Source organism: Mesoplodon bidens, assembly GCF_964165515.1.
Source record: "Mesoplodon bidens genome assembly, chromosome: 7".
Taxonomy (NCBI): Eukaryota; Metazoa; Chordata; class Mammalia; order Artiodactyla; family Ziphiidae; genus Mesoplodon; species Mesoplodon bidens.
In genome coordinates this window covers 64,289,292-64,312,077 of record NC_138164.1, presented here as the reverse complement: position 1 = coordinate 64,312,077, position 22,786 = coordinate 64,289,292, and the positions used below count along the sequence as shown (strand labels likewise).

Sequence of the window (22,786 nt, the reverse complement as noted above, 5' to 3'; positions counted from 1 at the left end):
TCTTAATATTTATGTGGTTGATTTCTACAGTTTATAGTTTGTCACTAAGGTTTACTTAAAGGAACTTAACTTTGGAAAGTGAGTAGATCATAACCAGCATCAGGTATGGCAGCTCTCTAATTTAATCATACCTACAAAATTCTGGGTAAATCAGGATTTCAGGGACACATTTGCTGGGAGTGAAATGGAGCCTTATTTCTTTGGCTATAGACTCTAGTGTAGTATCACACATACTTCTAGTCCTCTAGTTGTTCTATGTTCTCCCTTCTTTCTGGGCCTTTACATGCGGTTCCTCTGCGTAGAAAGGCCTTTTTCCTTTCCTCTGGCCTAGCAACTCCTTCAAGTATTATTTTAGGGGTCACTTTCTGAAAAGCTGCCTCTGATCCTGTTGAGTAGGCTATGTGCCTCTTCCGCATTTTCTTAATACTCTGTGTGCTCTTCCATTGTATCATTCATCACTCTGTAATGCAATTAACTATTCTAGTCTATAGTGGCTGGGACACAGTCTTGTTCTTGTTCATCTTTGTATCTTCAGTACTAAGCATAATGCTAGTAAGTAGCAAAACTAGGATCTGATTACATATGTTACAACACCAGAGGATCAGTCTTTTTTTTTTATTCTCGAGCAAGCTAATTCCTTTTCTCTGCCCTGGACCCTTAAGGAGACTGTTATATATTTTCAACATTCCAAAAAGTCCAGTAGAAATTGTTAATTTAGCTACCTGTAGCCAGGCTGTGCATGCAAAGTAAAAAACCAAGCTTCTTTGCTTCTGCTTGGAATTGCATCAGGTTAGGTCATACTGATTATCTCATGTTGATCTGAAGTTTCTCTGTGATTCCGTTGATACACTTGCAAGAGTTACACATGAGTCAATGCAATGTAATGGGTAAAGCCCTAAGAAGCAGGGTTAGCAGTTAAAACATTTGGGTTCATCTCTGGCTTGCTTTGTAATTATTAGCAATTTCCTGTTTAAATTACATTGTTGTGATGTAGAGCAAATCCTTCCCTTCTGATGAAAAAGAGGAATTTATAAGTACCAAGAAAAATCTGAGTCATCTCCCTTTTATGTAATAACTCTGCTTTTAAGGTGTCTATAAAACCTTTCTTATACAAAAACCAAAGTATATTGGAGAGTTTTAACCACAATTTGAGTGTTTTTCTTTTCTTTTTTGAAACTGTACATTTTATTGTGGGAACTGCTGGAACAAAACAAGCATGTATGGAAGTCTTGTGACCATGGTCTATAGCTTTCTCATCTCTATATCCCAACACTCAGCACAGGGCCTGGCATATAGTACATGTTCAGGCGACAGTGTTAGTGAAAGAATGAAGGGCTTCCTGGATTCAGTGGCTTTACTGTTACATGTTCTGAGCATGTGAAGAGATAAAGGACATGCCTCTGTTCTCAAGGTGCTTACAAGATCTGTACCTAAATCGTAGCTAATATTTATTGAGCTTTTAACATATGCCAGGCAGTGTGCTATGTGCTTTACCTACACTATGTCGTTTACTCCTCCTAACTACTCTATAAGGAAATGGGTATTATCTCCATTTAACAGGTGAGAAAATTGATACTATGAAGTTAATTTACTTATTCAAGATCACCGTCCAAGTTAGTGGATGGATTACTTTTCACAATTCACTGTGAGGCCTCTATCATTCCAGAGCATGTACCCTTAACCACTATATGATGCTAGTCTAGAATTAGCAGACCTGGGTACTAGTCTTATCTCTGCTCTCATTCACTTGAGGCAAGTTTATCCACTTTCCTGATTCTTATCTGTAGAATGAGAATAATGATATCGAGCCTGTTTTAGTCTTAATAATGTTATTTTTAAAGTGCTTTTTAAAAAAGTACTTTACTGTGGTTGGACTACTGAGATAATAAGACAGCTGAGTTTTCAAGGAGTTAGGATCTAAACCTTAGTCCCTGTGGTACCAACATCCTTGTTCATAGGTCTGTGTGAAGGTGGTAGCAGAATCTGCAGCCATGGAGGAGATCTCCCAGAGAGAGTTTGTAAAGTAGCAGTAGAGAGGGAAACACAAACCTGAATGAGAAGGAATCCTTCTTAAATTTTCCCCATGGATCTTGACGTGCAGTTTTGTTTGTCCCTTTTTCTCTAGAGGTCCGCATTGCTGCTGTAGAGGCGCTCTGCATGCTGGCCCAGTCTTCACCCTCTTTTGCTGAGAAGTGCCTTGATTTCCTGGTTGACATGTTTAATGATGAAATTGAGGAAGTACGTCTACAATCCATACATACCATGAGAAAAATCTCTAACAATATCACCCTTCGAGAAGATCAGCTTGACACTGTCCTGGCTGTGTTAGAGGTGAGTTTGTTATGCATTTCTTCATCAATACCTACTGAGCACCACTTTTTTTTTTTTTTTTTAAACCAGGCATTGATGATAAAATAGTGTAGAGGCAGCACAGTTCTGCCTTCTCATCATACAACTCCTTCGTGGTGGAGGAGACTGACTATTAAACAGGAAATTAGAATAAAGCTTAGTATTGCTATGATCAGGGAAGGATAGGATGCTCTGGGAATGCAGAGTATCTAACCTGAATTGCCTGTGGTAAGGTTGGGGAGATAGGGAAGAAAGAAGGAATGCTGTAGTGGATACTTGAAGGAGTAGGACTTAATGAGGCATTTTCTTTCTTTTTTTTTTTTTAATGAAGTATAGCTGACTTACTATATTATATTAGATTCAGGTGTATGAAACATTTTCTTGGGAAGGAGTGGCACTGATAGTAGTAGGGTGGAAGGATACCAAACAGAGGGAGCAGTGTCTAAGGATCCAGAAGTACGAGTGGATATGAAATATTCAAGGAATTGGGAGGAATTCATTGTAATATAACATAGAGTTGAGAGATAGAGGAGGGAAGGGAAGTGGCTATAGATAAGACAGGAGCTAAATAATGAAGAATTCTTTTCAGCCTTGATTTGATTTAATTCTTCTAGTGAATCATAGATAGCAGGAAGGGATCTTAGGGATCAATTCATTCAACCTTGGAGTTTTCAGAAAAAAGGTAATTTGTCTGAGGTTGTACAGGTAATAAGTGTCTGTGCCAGGATACGAACACAGATTTGCCTCCCAGGCTGTACAACTCTTTGTGGTTCTTCAATTGTTTTTCTAAAGTGTCTGGATTTTATTTGCGAGCTCTGAAGTTTTTCATTTATTTATTTATTTATTTGGCTGCATTGGGTCTTAGTTGCGGTTCACGGGATCTTCGTTGCAGCATGTGGGATCTTTCGTTGCAGCACGTGGGCTTTTCTCTTGTTGTGGCATGCAGACTCCAGAATGCACAGGCTCAGTAGTTGCGGTGTGCGGGCTTAGTTGCCCTCTGGCATGTGGGACCTTAGTTCCCCGACCAGGGATCGAACCCCCATCCCCTGCATTGGAAGGCGGATTCTTAACCACTGGACCACCAGGGAAGTCCCTGAAGTTTTTCAAAATATTAATTAATGAGAGTTGGGCTTTGGTTCTCCACCCCCCCCTTTTTTAGATATTGTGAAAGGGATAGCAATTTGATGTTTACATATTAGCACTTGTTACAGATTTCTGCTACATACTTTAGAAAACAGCTTAGGTGCTTTGATTTTGAAGGTCTTTATCATTCTCTCAGTTGCTTAGCACTTCTCTTAAGATTTTTCCTGAATTATAAATCTTTATAATTTTTTTCACGTATTTTTTAAAATAAATTTATTTATTTATATTTTTGGCTGCGTTGGGTCTTCGTTGCTGTGTGCAGGCTTTCTCTAGTTGCGGCGAGCAGGGGCTACTCTTAGATGTGGTGTGTGGGCTTTTCATTGCAATGGCTTCTTTTATTGTGGAGCACAGGCTCTAGGAGCGTGGGCTCAGTAGTTGTGGCTCATGGGCTCTAGAGCACAGACTAAATAGTTGGCGGCACATGGGCTTAGTTGCTCTGCGGCATGTGGGATCTTCCCAGACCATGGATCGAACCTGTGTCCCCTGCATTGGCAAGCGGATTCTTAACCACTGCGCCACCAGCTAAGTCCCTTGTATTTTTTCCTAGGAAGATAAGTTTGCATTTTGTGTATTGTTCTCTATGGTTGGTCTCTATGGCCTAGCCCCTTCTTTCCTTTTTAGCTTTCGTTCCCATCATTCCTCACCTTGAAATTTATGCTGTAGTCACTCCGCTAATCATCCTGCTTTTCTTCACCATTTTGCTTTCATTGTAACTTATTCTCCTCTGCCTGCAAAACTGCCACTTTTCATGTAGCACACTTCTGCTTATTCCCAGGATCTGCATTAGGTAATATATCTAGGAAGCCTTCCTTAACTAACTGTACTGCTGAGTGGGCTAAATAGCACTCATCTGTATTTTTGTAACACACTGTTTATGCTACTGTAGCATTTATCAGTAGGTGTTCTGTTTATTTAATTCTTTATTCCACAAGACTGTGAGCTTCTCACGGCACCAGTCTTGATTTTTTCGTTCTTTAATTCGCAGTGCTTTATAGCATCTACAAAAGTAGATGCTCAGTAAACGTTAAGTAGCTGAGCTATATCCCAAGGTATAATTTGATATACTTAATTGTTCATAGGGCCATGATAGGCTTATTTGTGAGCACTTTTGTATAAAACTCACAAAGAATTTGTTTAGGTCTAAACTCCTTGACTTGGAGTTCTGTCTATGAATTTTAGACTTATATAAACTCATTGTCTGTTCTTCTACCCTACTGCTCACTGCTCTATATAGTTATTGTGCCACTGTACTTCACTGTGTTGAGATTTAGCTACCTGACCCTTCTAGCCTTAATTTGTCCCTTTGCTCCTTCCTTCCTTCTCTCCTTCCTTCCTTCCTTTCCTTCCTTTACTTTTTTTTTCTTTCTTTTCTTCCTTTCTTTTACATTGAGCTACTACCTGAATTCAACAAGTGCTATCTATGTACTGGAGGTGTAGTGGTCAAAAACAGATTCCCTGCTCTCATGGGACATATATTCTAAAGACAGGTAGAGTAAACAATCTGATTTCAGAGAATGATAAGTCTTATACAGAAGGTAAATAGTGATGGAGGAATGGGAAGTTTCACTGTAAAGTTAGGGATTAGTAAAAGCCTTTCTATGGAGACAGTGTTTGTGCTGAGTCCTTTTTTTTTAATTAATTGATTAATTTTTGGCTGTGTTGGGTCTTCATTGAAGTGCGCAGGCTTCTCGTTGAGGTGGCTTCTCTTGTATCAGAGCATGGGCTCTAGGTGTGCGGGCTTCAGTAGTTGTGGCTCACGGGCTCTAGAGCGCAGGCTCAGTAGTTGTGACGCATGGGCTTAGTTGCTCCCCGGCATGTGGGATCTTCCCAGACCAGGGCTTGAACCCGTGTCCCCTGTATTGGCAGGTGGATTCTTAACCACTGCGCCCCCAGGGAAGTCCCTGTGCTGAGTCTTTTTTTTTTGGTTCTTGTTTACATGTTTAATCTTAATAAACAGACGAACTTGACACACTAATCTTCAGGACACAAATAAGGAGCAGGCAACTGGGGCCCTGGAACGCAAGTCCGCTGGGACAGCTGGTCGACCTGGTGTCTGGGGCCTATGCTGAGTCTTAAATGACAAAAGGAAGCCAGCCATGTGAAAGTTGGAGGAAGGACCTTCAGGAAGAGGCAATAGCTGGTAGAAAGGCTCTAAGGCATAGGTGAGCTTTGGTGTGCTTCCAGAACAGGAGTAAGAAGGCTGGTATAGGTGGAACATAGGAAGTAGAAAAGTGGTATGAGGTGAGGTCTGAGAGATGGGTAGGGGCAGGTAGAGTACCTTGGAGGCTGTTGTAAGATGTTTGGATTTTATTCTAAGTATTATGAGGTACCACTGGAAAATTTTATGCAGAAGGATAACATAACAATTTACCACTTTCAACATATCTCATTCTTGAAGTTTTCTTGAAGTTCATATCAAATAAATTGACTTTTTCCCTCATTCCTTCATTTAAGGCATAATTATTGAGTACCAAGCCCGTGTGTCTCTTACTGTAGTTTTCACACTTTATCCATTTATGTCAGGTTTAGTATGTTTGTCTTATCTCCCTGATGAGATTGTGAAGTCCTTAAGGAGAGTGACCATGTTGTACACTTTACTGTATCCTTTCAGGGTTTAATGTGGTGACTTGCCCATAGAGGATGCTTAGTAAACGTTTCCTAAAACAAATCTACACAGGTTAATTGTATAACTGGGAAGTTCTTAAGAAACACACAGTCAAAATTGTTTTCTTATTACTTGACAATTGTTTCTCCATATACATATACATATACATATACATATACATATACATCCATATAGCTTCCTCCTATCAGTGGTGGAGATTTGTTCATATGGGAAGCATTATATCTTATTTAAGTCTGCTACATACAGAGCCAGACAAATCCAAATCAACCTGTCATTTCTACTCTTTGGTCCCTTTTCCTCTTTGTTTGTTTTTATTATTTATTGACCATCTGTTATGTGCCAGGCACTGTGCAAAGAGGGACACAATAGTGAGCAAAAGCCATGGCCCTGCTCTCATGGACCTGAGAATTTAGGTATGAGGTAGACAGACAAATAAGACACAAATCAAGGTGTAATATAAGTTGAAATAAGGAGCTCACGACAGAAAGATGTGAGGTCCCACGGGGGTATATCATAGAGGTACTTGGTCTTCAGGAGTTGAGGGGGTACAGCAATCAGGAAAACCTTCTGAACCTGAGCTCTAAAGGAGGAATAAGGCACTAACTTGGCAGGAAGAGTTGGGAGTGTGAGGTGTAAGGACATTTCAGGCAGAGGAGCCGGAAGTGTAGAAACTGTGGTGGGTGGAAACATGACACAGTTGAGGGACCAAAAGAGGGCCTGACAGTAACAGAGCTAGTGTGTGGTATGAGATTAGGCTGGAGGGGGTGGGTGGGACCAGCTCACGCAGAGCCTTTAGAACAACTAAAAGCTATTAAAGGATTTTAGCAGCCTTGCAATTTTGGACAAATTATTTAATCCTTCTGGTTCTTGGCTTTCTCATCTCTAAAGTGAGGATAATTTCACATATTCTTATGTTTCTTTGAAGAATTAAATAAGAGAATTCATGTCAAGTGCTTCATATGGTAGTAGTTCATAATATAGACATACCTCATTTTATTGCGCTTTGAAGATGTTGCACTTTTTACAAATTGAAGGTTTGTGGAAACCCTGCATGGAGCAAGTCTATCGGTCCTGTTTTTTTTTCTTTCCCCCTGCACCCCCAACCTATTGGTGCCATTTTTCCCACAGCTCACTTCATGTCTCTGTGTCACATTTTGGTAATTCTTTCAATATTTCAAACTTTTTCATTATCACTGTATTTGTGATGGTGATCTGTGATCAGTGATCTTTGATGTTCCTATTGCAAAAAGATTATGACTTGCTGAGGCTCACTTGATGGTTAGCATTTTTAACAATAAAGTATTTTTAAATTAAGGTATGTATATTGTTTGTTTAGATACAGTGCTATTGCATACTTACTAGACTATAGTGTAGTATAAGCATAACTTCTGTATGTACTGGGAAACCAGAAAATTTATGACCTGCTTTATTGTAATATTCGCTTTGTCGTGGTAGTCTGGAACCAAACTTGCAGTGTCTCTCAGGTATGCCTCAGAAAGTCATTCAAGAAACATTTACTGATTTTTCCTGAGCCAGGTTCTGTACTAGGTTCTGAGGATGTTGATATGGACAGTCCTCTTGCCTCTTAGTTGCTCAGTTTTATAGAGAAGACAGCAATATAAACCATAATTACAAGATCATATCAAAAGTAAGGTAAGGGATGACATTCTCACCAGAAGGATAGCATATGACCGCAGGTAAAGGCTGGGGGCATGGGGTGTGAAATGGCACGGCCTGGACATCCCTGTCCTTCTCCCTCACATGTGGCTGTGAGGGAGAAGGGGTGGGAGGTGAAACAGGAGAGGTCAGTAGGGAACCAATTGTAAAGGGCCTGTGTGCTATGCTGAGGAGCCTCCGTGTTGTCCTGGGGTGGCGGGAAGCCAAATGAGGTTACTAAATGGGGGGATGACATGGTCAGATGTGTTTATTGAGAAGTGGGCCCCTTAATTGTATAGGGTAAAGAAATGAGAGAATTGCAGGATAAAAGAGGGTGCCTGGAGAATAAAGAAGGCATGTCTCCAACTGAGCTTCAAGGAAGAGTCCTCTGATTCTTAGATTTTGTTATGTAGTTATGGATGTGTCTTTTAAATTTTTTAGTTTGATTTCTTTCATGTATTAAGTAAAACTTAAAAGTATAAAACTTTTAGGAGAAATATTTGTGACCTTGTCTTAGACAAAGATTTCTTAGATATGACACCAAAAACTTAATCTATGAAAGAAATAACTAGATAAACTGGACTTATCAAATAAAAAAAATTATTCAAAGAGACACTCGTAAGAAATTTTAAAGATAGCACAACAATGTGAATATACTTAGTGCCATAGAACTGTACACTTAAAATGTACATTTACTTAAAGTGGTAAATTTTATGTTATATATATTTGACCACAGTAAAGAGATAATGGGACCAAATCAAAAATATATAGTGGCTTTGATATGTAAACTGTACCCAAAAAAGGGAGGGGCTAGATTTGGATACAGAAACGCACATAGAGGGAAGACAATGTGAAGACACAGAGAGAATGCCATCTACAAGGCCATACAAGGAATGTAAGGTTACCACAAACTAGGAGGGGGGTTACGGAATAGATTCTGTGTCGCAGGCCTCAGAAGGAACTGACTCTGCTTACATCTTGATTTTGGACATCAAGCCTCTAAAGCTCAGACAATAAATTTCTGTTTTTCTAAGCCAAAAAAAAATTTTTTTTTGAAAAGACATACCACAGACTGGGAGAAAATATTTGCAAAACACACATCTGATAAAGAATATATTAAAAATTCTCAGGGAATTCCCTGGCAGTCCAATGGTTGGGACTCCTCAATTACACTGCCAAGGGCCTGGGTTTAATTCTTGGTGGGGGAACTAAGATCCCACAAGCCATGCAGCACGGCCAAAAAAAATAGAAAAATGAAAAGAATATGTATTCAATAATAAGAAAGTACACCACCCAATTAAAAAATGAGCAAAAGATTTGAACAGACACTTAAGCAAAGAAGATAGCAGTGGCAAATAATAAATAAGCATGTGAAAACGTGCTTAACATCATTAGTCATTAGAGAGATGCAGATTAAAACAATAGTGAGGGGATTCCCTGGCAGTCCAGTGGTTAGGTCCCTGGACTTTCACTGCTGAGGGCCCGGGTTCAATCCCTGTTCAGGGAACTAAGATCCTGCAAGCTGTACCGCGCGGCCAAAAAAACCCAAAAAAACAAAACAATAGTGAGAAATTACAACAACTCATCTGTTAGAATGGGTAAAAACAAACAAACAAACAAAAAAACAAAAGAAACCCTGACAATATCAAGTGCTGTGAAGATGGGGAACAACTGGCACTTTTCATATACTGCTGATGGAAATGCAAAATGGTAGAGCCATTTTGGAAACTACTGTGACAGCTTCTTATAAAATTAAATATAGGGCTTCCCTGGTGGCGCAGTGGTTGGGAGTCTGCCTGCCGATGCAGGGGACGTGGGTTCGTGCCCCGGTCCGGGAAGATCCCACATGCCGCGGCGCGGCTGGGCCTGTGAGCCATGGCCGCTGAGCCTGCGTGTCCGGAGCCTGTGCTCTGCAGTGGGAGAGGCCACAACAGCGAGAGGCCCACGTACCGCAAAAAAAAAAAAAAAAAAAATTAAATATACACTTAACATATGACCCCACAGTCCCGCTCTCAAGTATTTACTAAAGAAAACTGAAAACTCATGTTCACACAAAGACCTGTATGCAAATGTTTATTGCAGCTTTATTTATAATAGTCCCAAACTGGAAACAACACAAAATCCTTCAGTTGGTGAATGGATAAATTAACTATGGTACATCTATACAATGGATTACTACTCAGTAATAAAAAGGAATAGCTGCTGATACACATAACAACATGGATGAATGAATGTCAGATGCATTATGCTAAGTGAAAGTAGCCAGACACAAGAAGCAGCATACTCTGTGATTTCATTTATATGACATTTTGGAAAAGACAAAACTGTAGCAGAAAATGCATCAGTGGTTGTCAGAGGCTGGGGGTGAGAGGTAGACTACCAAGGGACACGAGGGAAGTGTTTGGGTGATGCAAGTGTTTTATATCTTGATTATCATGGTGGTTACATAACTATATGCATTTGTTAAACTCATGGAAGTGTACACTAAAAAGGATGAATTTTACAGAATGTAAATTATATGTCAGTAAACCTGACCTTTTTTTTTTTGGCCAAGCCACGTGGCTTGTGGGATCTTAATTCTCTGACCAGGGATTGAACGCAGGCCCTCAGCAGTGAGAGCGTGGAGTCCTAACCACTGGACTTGCAGGGAATTCTCAAACCTGACTTTTAAAAAAATGCTTTGGAGATCCCATTTCCCACTAAAAGGAACCAAAATTCCAAAGAGAAATGGCTGATTCCAAGTGTGGTGTAGGAAATGTAACAAGATGACCTTGTACTGTCTTTTTCATACAGAAAGCGAACATTAGCTATCAAAGACCTCTAGGCTTATATCAAAAAGACCCAGGAGATAACTTAAATAGACTCACACGGGCCAAAGGTGAAACATATCATTAAGGATTACAACTGCAAATATGTTGAAACCCATGATTTTATAATAATTTAAAAACAAAACACTGCATTAGTCACCTTTATAAGATGCTTAGTAATCAACTCATTATTTTGAAAACTGGTAAATTAAGGAATCAAGCTTTTATCCTTCCTTTTCCTATACAGATGGAACTTCAAGACAACCAGCTAGTTGACAAGGGGAAGTTTTTCTTTGTAGAAGTATTCCAGTTGATGAATGAAGAAGAATGATAGAATTTATATATCATTGTTTTACAACTTTAATGAATTACTAGATCTAGGCAGTGATCTTCAGTGGTTACTAATATCACAAAAAGAAAAATATAGTTACTGAGGGAGGTACACAGTACTACCTGTGAAGTGGTCTTATAAAAAAATTGAACCTGAATGTGATTAAGCCTCTAAATCAAACTACTGTCTCAGGATATACAGGGGAGAAATTGCAAGGGGAAAAAAAAGTGAGATGTAAAGAGATTTTACGTATTAAAAGATACTTAAGGGACATATTACCCAACTGCAATGTGCGGACGTTCTTGGAGCCTGATTAGAACAAATAAAAACTTTTTGAGTCAGGGAAATTTTATTATGGAGTGGATATTTGCTATTAAAGAATTATTAAAATTTTAGGCATGATATTGCTTTTGTGGGTTTTTAAAAAAATAATCATTTTTAAAAAGAGGTATTCTGGAAATATTTACCAACAAAATGCTATGATTTCTCTGATGGGCTTCAAAGTAATCTGGGAGGAGTGGGTAAAGGTATAGATGAAGCAAGATTGGCTATGAGTTAATTGTTGAAACTGGGGAACTATCTCTACTTTTACACATGTTTCAAATTGTCTATATTAAAAAGTTTTAAAGAACTGGCAAAAAGTGCTATGGAGATATCAAATAAGAGTAAAACTGATATGTTTTCATTTACATTAGCATTAAGAAGTTGTTGGTGAGCTTTTCTAATCATTTTAGTGAGGTTGAGCAGAAAGTGTTGGGGAGGGAAGAGGCCACTCTCTGACCTCATCTGCTACCTACTCTCTTCTTGTTTACTCTACTGTAGCCACACTGCTGTTTTTCAACATGCTTTTCACATCATGGCCTTTATGTTTGCTGTTCCCTTTGATTACGCCATGTAAAATACCCCACCTATCCTAGCACTCTTCACCTTAACCTGCTTTATAGTTTCTCATATCTCACCTATATATTTAGTTATTCATTTTTGTCTTTTCACTAAAAGGAAACTCCTGAGAGCAGGGGTTCAATTTTAGTTACTGCTGTATCCCTAGCACTTGGTACATAGTAGGTGCTGATAAATGTTGACTGTTTAATAAGTGTTCAGTAAATGTTGAGTGTACAGATTAATGAATGAACAAATGAATGAATTCTTCGAATATCATTTCAAATTTTTCCTCCTCTGTGAAGACTAGCCCCTCCCCTTCCTGAAAACTGAGACGTTCTTTACCCTGTACTCCCACTTTAACTTGTATACTCCTCCATAATAACTAATCCATAGTGACTGCTATTATTATTAATACCTTTTTCTTTTTTTAAGGATTCATCCAGAGATATTAGAGAGGCTCTTCATGAACTCTTATGTTGCACTAATGTTTCAACCAAAGAAGGGATTCATCTTGCACTGGTGGAGCTGCTGAAAAATTTAACCAAGTACCCTACTGATAGGGACTCCATATGGAAGTAAGGATTTTTTTTGCTCATTTGTTCGCTGAGTCTGATAATATGGTAAATGTACAATGTTGACATTATTTAGTGGATCATCATAGATTGGGGTATGGCCTTCAATTTTGTCTTCAATTTAGAAACCTGATTCAACATAACTATACTCTCAAGAGTCTGGTTCCTAAATTGAATATCACATTTTAGGTTATTCATTTGTCCATCCATCCACCTAGCAAATATTATGTGCCTGCTGTGTGCTTACTATGTGCCAAGCCCTGTGGTAAGTTTTGGAGGTACAGAGATGAGCCGATTAGATTTCCTTTTCCTCTTATATAGTGTTAGTCACTCTTTGTCTATTTCCATCATTGTAGAGATTAGAGGGAGGGTGAGTATTTGGTCTTCAGATGGAAAATCACAATCATATTTTCCCCTGATTACCTCTAGCTTTACTGGCTAGAGTCAAGCTTAACACTGTTCATGAATTGCTGTTTGAGGAGCTACTTGCATACATTTAATATAAAATGTGCGTTGTTGTACTCCACATATTTCAATGAGCTTATGTGATGAGATCACTGCAAATATATGGTTTATTTATTTTAAAAAATTGTTATTAAAAGTCGAAAAACTGTGGGTCAGATCAGGTGCTTGGAAGACATAGTAAGAACTAAAAATGCCAGGGAATCTTGCTCTAGGTAACATTTTCGATACCTGGTTTTCTGTTTTGCCATTTCTTCATGTTTGTTCAGTCCAATTCAGCTCAATTCATTGTACAGTTATTGAGTGTCTTCAAGGAGCACTCAGTCATTTGGGATGTGGGGATACAATGTCCCCTGAGGCACAGTGAGTAAATGGGCTGAGAGAGGTCAGAAAACTAGTGAATTAAGTTCTTTAAGACAGAACTGGAGAAAAGTATACTTTCCTAACAGTATCAAGTGTTTTAAATGTGATGCCTTTCATGCCCCATATAGCCATCAGTTTGTTCATGGGGTTTGTTTTCTCTCTTTTGCTTATCTTCTTATTCTCCAGTCCTTGGTGAAGTCTCATCTTCTTTGTGCAACTTTCTCTGATCATAGTGATCCCTTCTACCTTTGACAGGTAGAAAGCAGGGTATCATTCATTTGATAGTTCATTACCTTATAATGTTAGTCATCTTTGCCTCAGTTAGATTATAAACTCAGTGAGAACATTAAATTAAGGTTTATATTTATTTTCAATTCGACACACCTTCTACACCAGGACTTACTTAAAAATAACAAAAAAAGCATAAATACCAGCACACATGTAGTTCTTTATAACTTATAAAGGGTCTTCATGTAGTCATAGTAGTTAACTAATAGCCAATTAATAATAGCTAACTAATAGTTAATTGAGTTCTTATTATATAATGGCAGATACCTTGCTAAGTACTTTTCATTCATTATCTCATTTAATCCTTATAGCAATTGTATGAAGTAATTATATTTAATCTCATTTGTAGGTAAAAATATATCTGCTCAAGGCCACAGAGTTATTAAGTTTCCTGTTTCAGATCAGATTTCTTCTGATTCTAGAACTTCACCCAGGATATCAGTTAGAATGCTTTTGTCTACAAGTAACAGAAAATCTGATTAAAAGTGGCTTAAACAGTAAGGTCTAATTTTTTTGCATAACAAGAAGTCAGAAAGTTGATTTCAGGATTGATCATTCAACAGCTGAACAGGGCTAGTACTCTGGTTGACTTCTTTGCACTTCTCTTGGCTTTCTCCTCATGGTTGCAGTATGGCTACCTCATAAGACAAGATCTTAAGACAGAAAGAAAAGGACATTCCCTCCATGCACTTCTCTTTTTTAAAAATTTTACTGAAGTATAGTTGATTTACAATGTTGTGTTAATTTCTGCTGTACAGCCAAGTGATTCAGTTATACATATATGTATATTATTTTTCATTTTCTTTCCCATTATGGTTTATCACAGGGTATTGAATATAGTTCCCTGTGCTATACAATAGGACCTTGTTTATCCATCCTATATATAATAGTTAGCATTTGCTAATCCCAAACTCCCAATACTTCCCTCCCCCACCCCCCTTCCCAACCACAAATCTGTTCTCTGTATCTGTGAGTCTGTTTCCGTTTCATAGATATGTTCGTTTGTATGCACTTCATTTGATAAGGAAAACATTCCTGAGAAGCTCCCCAGCAGACTTCCCCTCTTGTTCCATTGACCAGAACTGGGTTACTTGACTACCTGCAAAGCAGTCTCTGTAAAATGGACTTGGGATTGCCATGATGAGTTTAGACCAGTTGTGGTTGAGCCCTTGGGCTAGGCCTACCTTCATTGAGCACTTTGCTACTTACCTGATACCTGAGTAAAATCAGGGTTCTCTTGGCAAGGAAGCTGGGGGAAATGGTTGTTAGTTAAATAACCTGTAGTGATATCTGTCATATCAGCTCTTCTGTCTTCATAATAACCAAGTTTTTAGATGAATTAACTTGAGTTCCGGAATAATTGAATGACTTGTCTGAAGTCATAGAGGTAACAAAAGTAGATCGTTGAGAATTTGTAATTCTGAGTCAGGTGTTCTGATTCCAATTACCAGTACTTTTTTAAAAAGAAGTTTGCTTGTTTCTCATTTTGCTTGTTTCAGATGCTTGAAGTTTCTGGGAAGTCGGCATCCAACACTGGTGCTTCCCTTGGTGCCTGAGCTCCTGAGCACCCACCCGTTTTTTGACACAGCTGAACCAGACATGGATGATCCAGCTTGTATCCTCTGCTGATTTAGCAGGGAATTTTGGCATCTTTTTCTGCAGTATAGCTTGGATGGTCTGAGGGTTTTGTTTTGTTTTGATGTTATTTTTCTTTCTCATTTCTTTTAGTTAAAAGTATATCCTGAGGGAGCCTAATGATTATTTTCCTCAGCTTTTATTCTTATATTCACAGTAATTCAACTTTGCCATTTAATACTAATACTAATTTTTAACCATTTATTGAGCATCTACTATATTCCACATACTGTTTAAATGCTTCATACATTTTTATCACTGATCTGCAAACAACCCTGGAAGGAGGTATTATTTCCTGCTTACAGATGAGGAACTGAGGCTCAGAGAGGCTAAGTAACTCTCTAAGCAGCAAATCTGGGATTCAAAGCCAGACAGACATCTTTGGTTTTAAAGCCTGTGGACTTTTCCCTATTATGTCTTATTCCATGCTTAATTTGATCTGCAGCCTGAAGGAGGGGATGGGCTGAGCTAGGCTGCATGATTACTCTAGCTCTGATACAAGTTCAGGGGGGTTGTGATAGCTTTGGGCAGCATGCCATGCCGTCGGGTTGTTTTCCAGTAATGGGAATACATTTACATCAGTACATCCATACTCTCCCATGGTTCTTTTCACTCTATAGCACGTCCTTGGTGAGGTTTAGGGGGGTATTTATTGAGATACAGGGATCAGCCAGATAACTGGCTTTTGTGATGACCATTGTATTCTCTCTTAATTCTTTTTTTTTAATTTTCACAGGGCATTTGGAGAATTTTTTAAAAGATCTGTGTAATTGATGTACTAACCAATGCCTGACTCTGTGTTTACATCTAAAAAAGGCACATCCCTGACCTTACCTCTAAAGGTGCAATACTATGACTATTTGAAATTCAGCTCATCAGAGAGAGACTTGTAGGCTAGGTGTTATTACCAATCACACAGGACATATTAAAGTGCCCTGAAATCTGAAGCCCCTTTCACGTTAAAAAAAAATACTAAACGTTTTTGGAAGCCTAATGTTAAGATATTTTTCTGGGTAGTTGGAGAATTGTGTTATTTAAGAAATATGTTTGGCTGTGAATAACAGAGATTGCCCCAAATGTATCTTAAATGTTAATTACAGTTTTTTTTTTTTTTCCTCAATGTAAAAGAAGTCTGGAGGTAAGCAGTCTGGTATAGTAGTTACACATTATTCTTGGTGATCTAGGCTCCTTCCATTTTTCTGTTCTGCCATTTTCAGTTGTCCAAAATTACTGCTAGAGCTCCAGTCATCAGGTCCAGGTTCTAGGCAGGAAGTTAGAGGATATTTGGAATAAAATCAATATTCTGTTAGTAAGGAAAAAGGGAACAATGGATACTGGGTAGGCAAATAGCACACTCTGCCATAGAGATATATACAGAAGATTGGAAGGTATGTTTATCTTGTATTTTTAATTTCTGATTTTCCCTCTGTTACAAAATTAATATACATAGAAAGGAAACTTTTAAAAGTAGAAAGAGGAAATTTCATATGTAACACCCAGAGTCTTAATAGCCAATGTAATTGACTTAATATTTTGGTGTGTTTCATCCTCCTTTTTTAAAAGCTTGGGTTTGGCATTTTGCTGTCATTTTATTTTTTAACATTTTATTTCATCAACAAACATTTGATGATAGATAGCTGCTGTCATATTGTCTATACATTTTAGAGTCTGCTTTTTTCACTTATGACAAAATGCTTTTGATACAATATTAAAAATCTTTTATAAAGATAATTTTTAACGATTGTGTAATACTCCATCAAGTAGATGAAACACAAGTTATTTAATCATTCTCCTGGTTTTGGACATTTAGGTTGTTACTGATTAGTTGCTACTGTAAATGATTCTCTGCTATTTGATTTTGAGATGTGGAATTACTCAACATTCATAAGACTCATATCTAGTACCAAATTATTATTCCAAGGGATTGTGCCAGTATATACTTTAGTAGGCATTGTACCAGAAGTTCCTATTTGTTAGTATTCTTGGCAGCAGGCATTATTTTAAAAAACCTTTCTTTGGTAATTGGAGGGGTAATTGGGGTAATTTGGAGTGAGGTAATGTATCTCTTTGAATTTGCATTTCTTTGTTAGAAAATTGTAGTCATTTAACAGGAATTTGGGGGGTTAGAAGTAGAGGCACCAATTCTGGCCAAGCTCAACCTTTTATACCTCCAAGTTTACTTAACCCACTTATTTATCAGACATTGCAGTTTTGGTTCTTATTTTCAATGCTGCTAAAACCTGTCCAACCATGCCTGCATTGTTCTCAGATCATACCTTCAGACACTATGCCTACCTCCGAGACAGTCTTTCTCATCTCGTTCCTGCCTTGAGGGTATGTTGAAAACATCTTTCGTCCTTGTTTTTGGTTTTTTGATTTTTAGTCCCGTGTGGTTGTTAAGTAGCAGAAAGCAGACTATATTCTCTGAAAACACATTCATTCATTCTCTTTCTCTCTTGGGCTTTCTTCTATTGTTTTGTACTTTTCTCTGAATCTTTTTTTGTTTTTTAATAAATTTATTTATTTTTGGCTGCTTTGGGTCTTTGTTGCTCTGTATGGGCTTTCTCTAGTTGCAGAGAGTGGGGGCTACTCTTCGTTGTGGTGTGCGGGCTTCTTATTGCGGTGGCTTCTTTTGTTGCAGAGCACAGGCTCTAGGCACGCGGGCTTCAGTAGTTGTGGCACACAGGCTCAGTAGTTGTGGCTCTCAGGCTCTAGAGCACAGGCTCAGTAGTCGTGGCTCACGGGCTTGAGTGCAGGCTCAGTAGTCGTGGCGCATGGGCTTAGTTCCTCTGTGGCATGTGGGATCCTCCTGGACCAGGGCTCGAACCTGTGTCCTCTGCATTGGCAGGCGGATTCTTAACCACTGTGCCACCAGGGAAGTCCCTGCTCTGAATCTTTTAAGAAGATTCATTTTTTAAATGTCGCTGGGTCTAGGGGCAGGACAGGAATAAAGACGCAGACATAGAGAATGGACTTGAGGACACGGGGAGGGGGAAGGGTAAGCTGGGACGAAGTGAGACAGTGTCATGGACATATATACACTACCAAATGTAAAATAAGTAGCTAGTGGGACGCAGCCACGTAGCACAGGGAGATCAGTTCGGTGCTTTGTGACCACCTAGAGGGGTGGGACAGGGAGTGTGGGAGGGAGATGCAAGAGGGAGGAGATTTGGGGATATATGTATATGTATAGCTGATTCACTTTTTTATAAAGCAGAAACTAGCATACCATTGTAAAGCAATTATACTCCAATAAAGATGTTAAAAAAATGTCCCTGGGTTATTGATTATGTTAGGCAAGAAGAAGAAATCTGGAACAACATATTTTAAATCAAGGATAAGATTGTGTTATATCTTAATAATTACATAAAGCTATGATTCTCAGCAAGTTTTTTTTTTTCGGTTGCGGATCTTAGTTGCAGCAGGCAGGCTTCTTAGTTGCGGCATGCGTGTGGGATCTAGCTCCCTGACCAGGGATCAAACCCGGGGCCCCTGCATTGGGAGCGCAGAGTGTTATCCACTGCACCACCAGGGAACTCCCAAGTTTATTTTTTAATAATAAACTCTTTATTTTTTTTTTTTATTTTTTTTTTTTTGCGGTACCCGGGCCTCTCACTGCTGCGGCCTCTCCCGTTGCGGAGCACAGGCTCCGGATGCGCAGGCTCAGCGGCCATGGCTCACGGGCCCAGCCGCTCCGCGGCATGCGGGATCCTCCCGGACCGGGGCACGAACCCGTGTCCCCTGCATCGGCAGGCGGACTCTCAACCACTGCACCACCAGGGAAGCCCTAAACTCTTTATTTTTAAACCGAGAGATATAGAAAGAAAAAAAATTTTAATGAACCATAACGGTAATAATAGCAAACACTTACTGAATGCTGTGTGCAGGCACTTTTCTAAGCTCTTTATTTGTATTTACTCATCCCTGCTTAAGTAACTCTAAATGACTTTATTTAGAATAATATATGTACATGGTTAGAAAATTTAAACTATATAGAAGATACAAAGTTAAAGTAAAATCCTTTATGCTCTCCCTTCCTCATCCCTTTCTTGAAAGGTAGCCACTTTTAACAGTAAGAACAAGGATTATAATTATCATCATAAAAAACATTTTTACAACATGCTATATAAACTTATTTGGGAATAAATCATCACTCTTCTGTGAAGTGAATGATCAAATAAAGGTTAAAAATAAATGTGACTACAGATTAATTTTTGTCCTATTTCTGTGGTTAGCCCATTTATTTCAGTAAGCAATAGAAAATAATGTTATACCATTCTCTTTTTTTCTCCTTGCAGCTGTGGCTATATTCGGTAGACCATGTTCGTTTTCTCTCTTTCTTTCCCTTTCTCCCACTTAAGCTGAGGAAGGAGAAAAAGGTTGTTTACAGAATTATCTACCTTTTTTTCCCCATTTCTTTGTTTGGTTCACATTTTTTTCTGGTTTCTTCATGTTACCAAAAACTGAGCCACAGAAGTTGTTCTTTTTTTTTTTAAGCCACAGAATTTGATGGCGCTGTAACCCCACTGTGTTTGCTTAGTTACCAGGTAGAAAACTAGTGTCATCAGCTCTTTCTCCCAATATCATGCCTCATGAGGATCCTTCCCATCAGTTCCTGCAGCAGAGCCTTGAAAGGGTATACAGTCTTCAACACCTGGACCCTCAAGGAACTCAGGAGCTGCTAGAGTTCACCATCAGGTGAGGTGATTGGTCATCCCTTTCCTTTGACAAAGTTAACGTTGTTATGCTTGGCTTGATCCTTTTGATTTCTAATGTTGGTTATAGGCTAGTTTTTCTGACTGTGTTGACATGATTTTATGATGTTTTTATTTGGATTAGATTGTGGTTTAAGCATATTACAAAGAAAAGCTTTGTGTTCATGACAAGACTGATGATTAGTACGAAACTAGAAAGAGTTACAAAGAAGCTGTTTTCAATTCTTCTTACCTTATATTAGTTAGGGTAACAGAAAATGCAACTAGCAGTGGCTTAAACAGGATAAAAGTTTAATTGTTTCTCATAGGCAGACAGAGCTGAGATGGCTGATGACCTAGACTCATTCTTTCTTATTTCTCCATCTTCTGCATCAAGTGGCCTTTGCCTGAAGATCCAAACTTTAACTATCCCCTTTGTAATACAGCCTCTAGGAAAAAGGAAAGAGCAAAAGGGCATCATTTCTACAACCACTCCCTTTTAAAGACATTTCTCCAAAGTTGCATGTTCTAATTTTACTTGTGTCCCATTGACTAGAACTTAAGTCACATGGCTATATCTAGCTGTAAGGAGCTAGGAAAGGTAGTGTTTGTTCTGGGTGACCAATGCTTAGTTAACACTTAGTGACTCTGTTACTAAGGAAGAAGGGAAGGATATTGAGAACAATCAGCAGACTCTGCCAGGCCCTATTAGTATGTCCTGAATGATTTGAAAAGAAATGAAACCCATTTGCCTTTATTTTTTTTAATTATTATTATTTTTTTTCCGGTACGCGGGCCTCTCACTGTTGTGGCCTCCCCCGCTGCGGAGCACAGGCTCCAGACGCGCAGGCTCAGCGGCCATGGCTCACGGGCCCAGCCGCTCTGCGGCACGTGGGATCCTTCTAGACCGGGGCACGAACCTGTGTCCCCTGCATTGGCAGGCGGACTCCCAACCACTGCGCCACCAGGGAAGCCCTATTTTTTTTTTTAATTTTTAAAATAAATTTATTTATTTATTTTTGGCTGCGTTGGGTCTTCGTTGCTGCACGCAGGCTTTCTCTAGTTGCAGGGAGTGGGGTCTACTCTTCGTTGCGGTGCATGGGCTTCTCGTTGCAGTGGCTTCTCCTGTTGCGGAGCACAGACTCTAGGCACGTGGGCTTCAGTAGTTGTGGTGCGTGGACTTAGTTGCTCCACAACATGTGGGATCTTTCCGGACCAGGGCTCGAACCCGTGTCCCCTGCCTTGGCAGGAGGATTCTTGACCACTGCGCCACCAGGGAAGCCCCTCATTTGCCTTTAGCAAAGACAGTATCTGTCTGCTTTTGTAAATAAGGTTTGATTGAAGCACAGCCACAGTCATTCGTTTAGGTACTGTCTATGGCTGCTTTCATTGCTGCAGTGGTAGATTGAGTAGTTACCACAGAGACCATATGGACTACGAAGCCTAAAATGTTTACTATGTGACCCTTTACAGAAAAAGTTTGCTGACCCTGAAGTGATGCCTGGATCACATTTTCTTTCTCATCTGCTCCCTCACCAAGGTGATTAAATTTAGAAGCTGCTACTGAAGTTTTTGGCCCTGAGCCCAGGAAAATAAGCTCTACTTTCCCACTCAGCCACACCTAAATAAACATTTAAGTTTTGTTCTTGACAGTTTTCTATCCAGTTGGCACTGAGAAGGTACAAAATGGACAAAAGCAAGCCAATTTGGTCATCACCTGCAGTGCTGGCTATTAGTAGGTACTCAGTAAACACCCGGGTTTGAGTCACTCTTATGATCTGGATTTTATGAGGTGATAGTCCTGTTGGGCTTTGGGCTGGTCAGACCGCGGTTCTAGTGCCGTGGTCAGTCCTGGGCACTGTGTTTCTAGTTAAGTGCATTCTGAGGAAGGTGGCCAGGATGGTGAAAAATCCGAAAAGGAAAGCAGATGGTGCATTAATTACTGATGACCTACTGTGTTTTACAAATATTATTGCAGTTAGATGTTGTTAACCATTTTATAATGAAGAAATAGAAATTTGGGGAAATGAAGCAGTTTGTTAGGAAGTAGCAGAACTGGGATTTAAATCTAGCTTTGTTTGACTCTAAAATTGTTGCTCTCTGATACGCAGCAGTGAAGGGGATTCTTTTATCAGTGGAGATACGTCAGATGATCCCTGGGGTTCTTCAGAATTTACATTTTTCCGTAGTTGCTGAAAAGTGAAATGTTAGTCAGAATTTCATGCAGAAGTTTCTCTGATTAGGACTCTGGCCGTTTACTTGTTAGTACTAGTATCAAACAAACTTCACCGTCAAACACATTGTCCTTTGTTGTAATCTAAGCAGCCATGTCACCCAAATATTTCACCTCACTGCTGTAGTTCAGTGAGGACCCTGGGGGATGATTTTTTTGGTTTGTTTTTAGAACTTGACATAACTACCTTTGTCTTCACCACTGTATTTTGGGCGCCTTATTTAGGAGCTTGGTAAATATTTGTTGAAAACTCTGGTTATGATGGCTTAACCAGGAATGAAGACTTTTAATATTTTTATAGATGGCATTTTCTTCTGGTCATACCTCACCTTCAGTTGCATGGATTTAATCTTTTGTAAGGCTCCACTATCCTTGATCATAGCAAGAATTGCTGTCTATTAAGTGCCCACTGTTCTGTTTTATGTACATTATTTCATTGAATTTGAAAACAATTCCATGAGAATTATCCAATTTTTACAATGAGTGAGGGAGCTGGAGTTCATTAATTTGTTATATGGTTTTTAGCGCCAAGCATTGTGCTAGGCAGAAGGGACTCAATAGTAAATAAGACATAGTCTCTGCTGCAAGGGATCTTACAGCCTGGTTGGGGAAATAGCTAGGTAAACAGGCAATGCAGTATTGTGCTTTCCACATAATACATTAAGTACAGGGTTTTCTAGAAGACAGAAGGGGGCACCTAACCCTTCCTTTCATGGTTTAAGCAATGACCAGACGAATGAATAGA

The 22,786-nt window shown here is 39.1% G+C and overlaps 1 protein-coding gene across 1 annotated transcript in view; it reads left to right on the top strand.

The window, feature by feature from the left end:
• INTS4 (integrator complex subunit 4) overlaps positions 1 to 22,786 on the top strand; it is a 121,648-nt gene that overhangs the window by 62,972 nt on the left and 35,890 nt on the right. Inside the window, exons 11-15 of the mRNA XM_081241318.1 lie at positions 2,126 to 2,331; positions 12,227 to 12,369; positions 14,979 to 15,094; positions 17,315 to 17,448; positions 19,655 to 19,812. Of these exons, the coding sequence (XP_081097444.1) occupies positions 2,126 to 2,331; positions 12,227 to 12,369; positions 14,979 to 15,094; positions 17,315 to 17,448; positions 19,655 to 19,812 (757 nt within the window). The remainder of the gene's footprint in view (positions 1 to 2,125; positions 2,332 to 12,226; positions 12,370 to 14,978; positions 15,095 to 17,314; positions 17,449 to 19,654; positions 19,813 to 22,786) is intronic.